The sequence below is a fragment of the Danio rerio genome, chromosome 23 (assembly GCF_052040795.2).
Source record: "Danio rerio strain M-AB ecotype USA chromosome 23, GRCz13ab, whole genome shotgun sequence".
In the NCBI taxonomy this organism is placed as follows: domain Eukaryota; kingdom Metazoa; phylum Chordata; class Actinopteri; order Cypriniformes; family Danionidae; genus Danio; species Danio rerio.
In genome coordinates, this window is record NC_141043.1 from 49,190,001 (window position 1) to 49,200,000 (window position 10,000).

A 10,000-nucleotide genomic window follows, 5' to 3' on the forward strand; every position below is an offset into this window, starting at 1 on the left:
CTCTTATTAAAGTTCCAGTGCTCTGGGAGGAGTTTACATGTAAGATTTGTGGAGAACACCTGCTTCAGAAAGAGAAACAGACATGCTGTATCCGAAATCGCCTCATTCACTCTTCCCTACAGTAGTCCACTTAAAGGAGTGGATAACACGAGCAGGGCTGGACTGGGGCAAAAAATCGGCCCTGGCATTTTGGGCCAGAGCGGCCCACTACATTTAATCAAAATCCTATCCATTTATGCACGTCCAATATTTTTATAACCTCATATTTTATAAAGCACAAAAGCCATTTATATGAAATAAATAAATAAATACAAACTTTAATCTCAATTTAATTTCTGTGTACTGTCCATAAAGATATTTGTTGAGTTCTTAAAAATACACTATTCATTCATTCATTCATTCATTTTTTTTTCGCATTAGTCCCTTATTTATCAGGGGTTGCCGCAGTGGAATGAACTGCCAACTATTCCAGCATGTTTTATGCAGCAGATGCCTTTCCAGCCACAACCCAGTATTGGAAATCACCCATACACACTCATTCACACACACACTCATACACTACAGCCAATTTAGCTTATTTAATACACTATTCACTCAGCCTATATTCAAGAATAAACATAACACAAACTGCCTGCTGATGCATGGCTAAATCTTCAAAGGGAACAGTGTACTTTATAACCTCTTTCACCTCATCCTGCTTGCTGTTTCACTATCTAAACAATGAAAACATAATATAAGTCAAATGTGTTTAATTTTGATATTATGATTAACAGACACCAAACAGCCTCGTGTAGCTGCATATTTATATGAGCATCATCTCCACTCTGCATATTTATAACAAAACAGGCTTAAATATAACTGTCTCATTTCATTTCCATTGAAAAGAATGAACTTAACCCCGTCTCTTTTGCAGAATATCAGTTTTAATAATCAATAATGGCCATTATAACAGTATTTCATTTTATTTTTCTTACTACGTAAAGTGACGTTACAATACTTTGAATCTTCATGCCAACATGTTGAGGAATAAATGAGTTTCTTCCGTGTGCAGCATTGTTCTTAGTGTTTGGTGAATTTACTTTATATTTGTACTTTGTTGATGGTAGCCTACTCTAATCATAGGCAAGCAGAAGTGCTAAAAGTGTTTTAGGTTTATCACAGCAGTGTGTAACTCGTGCAAACAGAGAATAGTAAATGTGAAAATGTGTGTTTCTTATGGTAAAAAAGTGTGGTTTTTAAACTTAAGTCTATAGTTTTTATAAGAGTGTTTAATTATGCAAAGGATCTGTAATGTTTTGCTAATTGGTAGTGGGGTTGTGCTAATTGTGTGTACTGTTTTGAAAACACGGGCCCTGTTTTGAAAATCGTGCTTAAGCAATCCAAAAAAAACTGTAATGTAGAGTTAATGCTTAACAAATGATGAATTCAATAGATGCTAATGCTTAGTAAACGATTCATAGTGTGTAGTTATTATAAAGTGTTACCGAAAGTTCTAAATGAATAGGGCATAGGGGGGATAACGGGGAATGGAACACAGCCAGGACCTCCGTTTCTAACTACAGCTCCAGAGGTGTAGCTGCAAGCATACAAGTTTGCAATGCAGTTTGCGAATGTTCGTTGGAACGATGGATTTGGGAAACGGCAAATCAACTGACTATATTTGTAACGACAGAACTTAGTTGGCTATTGATGGTTTTCGGAAATGCACCCCTGATTAGTGCGGGACAGCCCACAGTCAGCCCAAAGAGGGCCCAAACATGCCTTACACTTCACACCGGTGTCTGGGCCCACAGTGTGCTGCCCACAGCGGACCCTAACAGCTTCTGGGCCGCGCCAGCACAATAAGTTCATTTAACATGTTTATTTTACAGGTGAAATTGATCAGGCGTTATCAAACACACGCAAAGCATGCCTGTAATTTAAATAATCAACAGCAAAGATTTAATTAAATTCACACTCGCATACACAGAGATATTTAAAAACAAGCATATTTACAACAAGCTACAGAAATCATTCCTGAATTATGCAGTAATACTGTACACAGAGTAAAAGCAGATACAAACAGCAATAATAATTCAGTTTTAATCATTATTCCTGAATAATTATAGCAGTAACACTGATGAATAACACTTGAGGATTTATTAATGACGTATGAAGTTTGATTGCATTAAAGCACTGAGTATCAAACATGTGTGCTGTACGGCGTTTTAAATATAATCTCATTATTAATGAATTAAATTCATATTTAAATTAACTTTTAGGTGTTTTTACTTGCTACAAATGTAAAATATATATGTGTATGAGTTTAATACTGTTTTAAATCAGTTTCTGTGTGTGTAAGGGGTGCAGATGTGTGTGATGTGTATGTGTGTGTGTGTATATAGGTGTGCGTGATGTAGTTGTGTTTTTGTACATTTGTGTGTGTGTGTGTGTGTGTGTAGATGTCTGTGATTGCGTGTAGATTTGCGTGTGTGTAAATGTGTGAGTGTGTATTTGTCTGTGGCGGTGCGTGTATGCATGTGAGATGTGTGTGCAGTTGTGTGTAATAATGTGTATGTGGGGTGGGGCGTCGATGTGTGTTTGTGTGTGTTGTCTGTGTAGGTGTGTGAGGTGTGTTTGTGTTTTTGTAGATTTGTGTGCGTGTGGATGTGTGCATGTGCGTTTGTGTGTGGATGTCTGTACATGTGTGTGTGTGGGTGTAGAGCTGTGTGTTGGGGGCGTTTATGTGTGTGTGATGTGTGTTTGTGTAGATGTGTATGTATGCTTTAGCAGATGTGTGTTTGTGTACATTTGTGTGTGTGTGTACACGTCTGTTTGTGTAGATGTAAGAGTGATTTGTGTGTTTGTGGAGCTGCGAGTAGGTGTGTGAGATGTGTGTGTATGTTTTAGTAGATGTATGTTTATGTTTTTTATATTTGTTTGTGTGTGTGTGTGTTAATAGATGTGTGTTTGTGTGTAGATGTGTGTTCGTATGCATATGTGTTTATGTAGGTGTTTGTGTGTGATGTGTGTGTGTGTGTGTGTGTGTGTGTTTGTAGATGTGTGTTTGAATGCATATGTGTTTATGTAGGTGTTTGTGTGTGATGTGTGTGTGTGTGTGTGTGTGTGTGTGTTTGTAGATGTGTGTTTGAATGCATATGTGTTTATGTAGGTGTTTGTGTGTGATGTGTGTGTGTGTGTGTGTGTGTGTGTGTTTGTAGATGTGTGTTTGAATGCATATGTGTTTATGTAGGTGTTTGTGTGTGATGTGTGTGTGTGTGTGTGTGTGTGTGTGTGTGTGTGTGTGTTTGTAGATGTGTGTTTGAATGCATATGTGTTTATGTAGGTGCTTGTGATGTGTGTGTGTGTGTTTGTAGATGTGTATGTGTTGTTTTGATGTGTGTTTGTGTACATGTATGTTTGTGTAAGTGTTTCTTTGTGTGTTCGTGTGTAGATGTGTGAACTTCTGGTATTTATCACATTATGAGGACCAAATGTCCCCACAAGTATAGTAGTACCAGTATTTTTGATGTGTGTTAAGTGTTTTGGGCCTCATGATGAAACAGCTCATGAATCAGACAGAATGAAGGATCATGAAGATGTACAAATGCAGAGTGTTTTCTCTGTGAGGGTTGATTTAGAAGATGAAGATGACCAAATATACAGTCTGTACAGCAGTCCCCATATAACGTGTATGTGTGTGTGTGTGTGTGTGTGTGTGTCACTCAGTCTGCTTGTGTCCATCTTCACAGGCTCCTCGTCTCAGACTGAAATCATCCACAGCGATCTCTCCATGTTTCCCTCGCCGTCGCTCTGCCTTCAGCACGATCTGAACACAAGAAAACACTCAATAATCCATAATCAATAATCAATAATCAGAAGCTGCAGTACTCATGAACGCTGCTTCCAGAGCCTGGCCTGTAAAATACTGGAGCAACACATCAAACCTTTCTAACTCAAGTTTAAATGCAGAAACCAATTCAAAATCATCAATGTGTGTGTGTGTGTGTGTGTGTGTGTGCGCGCAATGCTGTATTCATTCATTCATTCATTTTCCTTCAGCTTAGTTCCTTATTCATCAGTGGATGCCACAGCGGAATGAACCACCTACTATTCCAGCATATGTTTTACACAGTGGATGCCCTTTCAGCCGCTACCCAGTACTGGGAAACACCCATACACACTCATTCACACACACAGACACACACACTCATACACTACGGCCAATTTAGTTCATCAATTCCCCTATAGTGCATGTGTTTGGACTGGAAACCGGAGCACCAGGAGGAAACCCACGCCAACACGGGGAGAACATGCAAACTCCACACAGAAACACCAACTGACCCAGCCGGGACTCTAAAACAAATGAAATGTACAAAATCTGATTCTAGAGGTTTTGGGAATGTAGATTTATTCATGCTTACATCAACAAGGCCACGCCCCCACAGTGTGATGTGGGTGTGTCTCCAGCCGCGTCCACCAGTCCTGGTCCAGATGGATGGACTGTGACTCCGCCCCTTCCTGACAAACACCTGCAGCGAGCCAATGTGGTGTCCATGGAGACAGTGTTTGAACGACAGGCAGAGGTCGCCGCCCTGCCACACCTTTGTGGGTGGAGCCAGTGACACTGTAAGCCGCGCCCCTTTGATGCTTCGTCTGTTTGTAGCCTCGGGGACTGAAAGGTACCGCCCACCTGAGAGTGATTGACAGGTGAGTTTGGGTTATTTGTGCGTGTAAACGTATGATGATGGATCTTCTTTGTGTGTGTGTGTGTGTGTGTGTGTGTGTGTGTGTGTGTGTGTGTGTGTGTGTGTGTGTGTGTGTGTGTGTGTGTGTGTGTGTGTTTTACCAGACGGATCATCCTTAATTTCCCAGCTCACATCTCCTTCTGTATCCGTCATCCACACACACACTCCATCATCAAATGAGCAGCTCACCACACCAGCACCTGAAACACACACACGCACGCACACACACAAAGTGAGAGAGAAACACACATACAGAGATGCATACACGCATACAGACACACACACACACTCCCACAAACACACGCAAACACACACATGCACACAGACACACACAGGAAGAAAGATATACACACGCACACACACATACAGAGACAAACACAAAGTAATGCAGTATGTTTATGTCCGTGTGTGTGTATGTGTGTGTGTGTGTCTAATAGTGTCCATGTCTGTGTGTGTGTGTGTGTGTGTGTGTGTGAACAGTACCTGGATCGTCTCGTGTGTATTCTCCCGTGTTTCCCAGCTCAATGTCAAAGTCCCAGTCGAACAGGCTGTTCTCGAACCGCGGAACTAAACAGACCAATCAGAAGTCAATCAATTCCCACACCATTACTATATTAATAAATACAGGACGAGTTTGCTGGCGATTCCAGTAAATTTCTGTAATGTATGGTCTGTTACTTAACGGTAAATGTCTATAATTTACATGCTGTTATTTTACATTTTTTTCCGGCACCGTAGCTGCTAGAAAAAAAACGTAAAATAAAGGTCGTCAAATAACGGACATTAAATTTCAGTAATTTCCTTAAATTTCAATTTCCGGTAAATTTCTGTAATGTACCGTCTGTTACCTGTAATTTACATGCCGTTAACTTACGTTTTTATTCCGGCACCCTAGCTGCTAGAAGAAAAAAAACGTAAAATAAAGGTCGTGAAATAACGGACATTAAATTTCAGAAATTTCCTTAAATTTCAATTTCCGGTAAATTTCTGTAATGTACCGTCTGTTACCTGTAATTTACATGCCGTTAATTTACGTTTTTATTCTGGCACCCTAGCTACTAGAAAAAAACGTAAATTAACGGCCGTTAAACTGCAGACATTTACTGTAAAATAACGGACTTTAAATTACAGAACTTTCCTTAAATCAAAATTTTTTTGTAAATTTATGTAATTTACCGTCTGTTACTTTTCAGTAAATGTCTGTAATTTACATGCCGTAATTTTACATATTTTTCCAGCACCCAAGCTGCTGGAAAAAAAAAGTAAAATGAAAGCCGTTAAATAACGGACATTAAATGACAGAAATTTTCCTTTAATTAAAATTCTGGTACATTTCTGTAATTTACCGTCTCATTATTTTATGGTAAATGTCTGTAATTTACATGCGGTTATTTTACGTTTTTTTTCCGACAGCTAGGGTGAAAAAAATGTTAAATAATGGTGGTTAAATAACGGACTTTAAATAATAGAAATTTCCTTAAATGTAAATTTCCGGTAATTTTCTGTAATATACCGTCTGTTACTTTACGGTAAATGTCTGTAATATACATGCCGTTATTTTAGGTTTTTTTTCCAGCACCCTAGCTGCCGGAAAAAAAATGTAAGATAACGGCCGTAAAATAACGGACTTTAAATTACAGAAATTTCCTTCAATTTAAATTTCCCGTAAATTTCTGTAATGTACCGTCTGTTACTTTTTTCAGTAAATGTCTGTAATTTACATGCTGTTATTTTACATTTTTTTCCGGCACCCTAGCTGCTGGAAAAAAGTCAAATAAAGGCCGGAAAATAACGGACATAAAATTACAGAAATGTCCTTAAATTAAAATTTCCGGTCCATTTCTGTAATTTACCGTCTCGTTATTTTACAGTAAATGTCTGTAATTTGCATGCGGTTATTTTACGTTTTTTTTCCGACAGCTAGGGTGAAAAAAATGTTAAATAATGGCCGTTAAATTACGGACTTTAAATAACAGAAATTTCCTTAAATGTAAATTTCCGGTAATTTTCTGTAATATACCGTCTGTTACTTTACGGTAAATGTCTGTAATATACATGCCGTTATTTTAGTGTTTTTTTTCAGCACCCTAGCTGCCGGGAAAAAAAAGTAAGATAACAGCCGTAAAATAACGGACTTTAAATTACAGAAATTTCCTCCAATGTAAATTTCCGGTAAATTTCTGTAATGTACTGCTGTTACTTTACGGTAAAGTACATGCCGTTATTTCAAGTTTGTATTACAGCACTCTAGCTGCCAGAAAAAAAAAACATAAAACAACGGATTTTTTACTGTATAGTAAAATAAACATCGTACATTTTGGTTTTATCTGAACTTTAACTGTACTAAAAAAATTGCCATACGCTTGGAAAACCCACGCCAGAATACACTGCTGTTATTGTTTTAACGTAAAAAAAAAATACGCGAACCAATAAATATGGTTGTCATGCATGCGGTTACAGACTAGGTGTTAGGAGCCGTTCACATAGAACACGTTTTCACGTTATTTATTTAATAGACTACTTTGCACTACATTGTCGTCATGCAAACCTATATCCATAACACATATTCCTAAATATATATAGTGTGTGTTATGCTGAGTTCAGACTGCAGGATTTTTAAAGTAGTCGCGGATGTTTTCACACTGCATGACTATCTGTATTAGCATCTGTCGGTGCTGTGTTTACACTGTAGGATGGAACGGCGACAGGGGGTTTCACATTGCATGACTTTACAATAGGAAGAATCTCCGACAACTTTCTCCAAACTACGTCTCACAGCCAAACACACACGAGAATGGAGATGGAAACAACACAAGGTCATGTAATATATCTTTTGTTAATAACTATGCATAGATAAACATATATAGTGTGAGTGTGTGTGTGTGTGTGTCCTCACTGTGTACGTCTCCTCTGGGTTTGGCTGTACTCTCTCTGTGGATGTGGTTGTCTAGTGTTGTAGAGCTCATCTGTGGCGTTGTTGTTGTGATTGTGTTTGTTGTAGTTGCAACAGTAGTTGGTTTTACTTTTTTAACAGCAGTGGTAGGCATGAGTGTAGTTGTTGCCATGGCTGTTGTTGTGGGTTGTACTGTAGTTGTTGCCATGGTTGTTGTTGTGGGTTGTACTGTAGTTGTTGCCATGGTTGTTGTTGTGGGTTGTACTGTAGTTGTTGCCATGGTTGTTGTTGTGGGTTGTACTGTAGTTGTTGCCATGGTTGTTGTTGTGGGTTGTACTGTAGTTGTTGCCATGGTTATTGTTGTGGGTTGTGCTGTAGTTGTTGGTTGTACTGTAGTTCTAGCCATGGTTGTTGTTGTGGGTTGTACTGTAGTTGTTGCCATGGTTGTTGTTGTGGGTTGTACTGTAGTTGTTGCCATGGTTGTTGTTGTGGGTTGTACTGTAGTTGTTGCCATGGTTATTGTTGTTGTTGTTGTGGGTTGTGTGGTAGTTGTTGCCATGGTTGTTGTTGTTGTTGTTGTGGGTTGTGCGGTAGTTGTTGCCATGGTGATTGTTGTTTTTGGTTGTACTTTAGTGGTTGTCATGGACGTTGTTGCCATAGAGATGGTTGTCGGGCTGACTGTGACTGGTTTTGCGGGCTCAATAGTGACCTTAACAACGGCTGAAAATACAACATCATTAAAACATGCCAACAGTCGATGAAGAGCTGAACTGTAGAGCACTTCCCGCAGTAAAACATAAGAGGAAAGATGACTAGGAAAATAAATCATATTTTGAATAAGACTGACCTCTTGTGAGGGCTTTAACTGATTATATGCATTCGTCAAGTCTGTCTGGTCAGATTAATTTAGTTGATTTTAATTAGGGTTGTTTAATAGAACAATTTGAGCAAAAACACTACATTACCCATGATGCAGTGCGGAATATCAACCACTCAGAGAGAAGCTGCAACATGAGAGACCTGTAGCCCCACCCACTATTATGAAGCACTTACATATGTGTATATATTACTACATTTTTGCAATGAACTTGGCTTTTATAATAATAATAATAATAATAATAATAATAAACTTTATTTGTATAGCACTTTTCCAACATACATGCAACTCAAAGTGCCTCACAAACAACAACAAAAGCAATTAAAATAGACCACAAAAACTTATCACATATACTGAAATAAAAACATTCATGTACACAAAATGTAAGTGTATATTCACATGATCACACACACAATAGTCCTTACATATGCAGGCACACACCATACATTACATACATAAACCTACAACAAAATAGATAAAATGCGTACACCTAACAGACTTGTTTAATCATACGCAATTTTAAAAAGATGTGTCTTAACACGCTTTTTAAAAACATGAATACTTGGTGATTCTTTCACTTCAAGGGGGAGACAGTTCCAAATTTTTGGAGCATAATGGCTAAAAGAAGTGCCGCCAGATCGCCTCAGATTTACAGGGTAAAATTCTAAAAGTCCAGCACTAGAAGAGCGTAGAAAACGGTTTGGATTATATTTTGTTAAACAGTCGGAAATGTAGGAAGGTGTCATATTGTGTAGTGCTTTAAAAACTAATAAAAGAATCTTAAAATCTATCCTTTGGTGCACAGGCAACCAGTGTAATTCTATTAATACTGGTGTAATGTGTTCTCGTTTCTTCAATTTCATTAAAACTCTGGCTGCTGCATTTTGTATCAATTGCAACTTCATTGTAGAACCCTTAGGTAGACCAGTATAGATAGCATTGCAATAATCAAGCCGAGAGAAAATAAAAGCATGAATTAATTTCTTGGCATCATCAAAAGATAGGAAAGAACGAATTTTGGCAACATTTCGTAAATGATAAAAACATGTTTTTGTAACTTGATTAATATGAGATTTAAAACTAAGATCACAATCGAAAATAACACCCAGGTTCTTTAATTCTTTTTTTGATTGTAAACCTAAAGAACACAGTTCTGCTTCAATCCTCTCTCGCTCAGGTTTTTTGCCCACAATTAGAATTTCTGTTTTATCTTTATTCAACTTTAAAAAATTTGCAGTCATCCATTGCACAATATTGGACATGCAGTTGGACAAATTTTCCAATGCAGTTGTGTCTCTTGGCTCAACAGAAATATATAATTGTATGTCATCAGCATAAAGATGATAATTCATGCCATATTTCTGAATTATACTACCTAAAGGAAGTATATATAATAAAAATAGACTTGGGCCTAGGATAGATCCCTGAGGAACACCATATAATATATTGTGTTCTTGCGATGTATATTCATCTATATTTACTAAGAATGTCCTTTCTGTGACA

General features: G+C 37.9%; 2 protein-coding genes across 7 annotated transcripts in view; both read right to left on the reverse strand.

The window, feature by feature from the left end:
* The window catches only part of fhip1ab (FHF complex subunit HOOK interacting protein 1Ab), a 445,665-nt gene that overhangs the window by 94,357 nt on the left and 341,308 nt on the right, over positions 1 to 10,000 (reverse strand). The window lies entirely within an intron of this gene.
* LOC101884488 (nephronectin) overlaps positions 1,919 to 10,000 on the reverse strand; it is a 22,241-nt gene continuing 14,159 nt past the window's right edge. For 2 of the 6 annotated variants that reach the window (XR_015524150.1, XR_015524148.1), the window contains exons 8-13: positions 7,624 to 8,340; positions 5,211 to 5,294; positions 4,829 to 4,927; positions 4,404 to 4,672; positions 3,365 to 3,808; positions 2,067 to 3,014 (exon numbers count right to left, since the gene is read on the reverse strand). Coding sequence is in view for 2 of the 6 variants with exons in the window: in XM_087307884.1 (XP_087164010.1) it covers positions 3,701 to 3,808; positions 4,404 to 4,672; positions 4,829 to 4,927; positions 5,211 to 5,294; positions 7,624 to 8,340 (1,277 nt within the window). In the remaining 4 variants the exon portion in view is untranslated. Of the gene's footprint in view, positions 3,809 to 4,403; positions 4,673 to 4,828; positions 4,928 to 5,210; positions 5,295 to 7,623; positions 8,341 to 10,000 lie in introns of all 6 variants that reach the window. The other 4 variants (XR_015524149.1, XR_015524147.1, XM_087307884.1 and 1 more) reach the window with 2 other exon arrangements.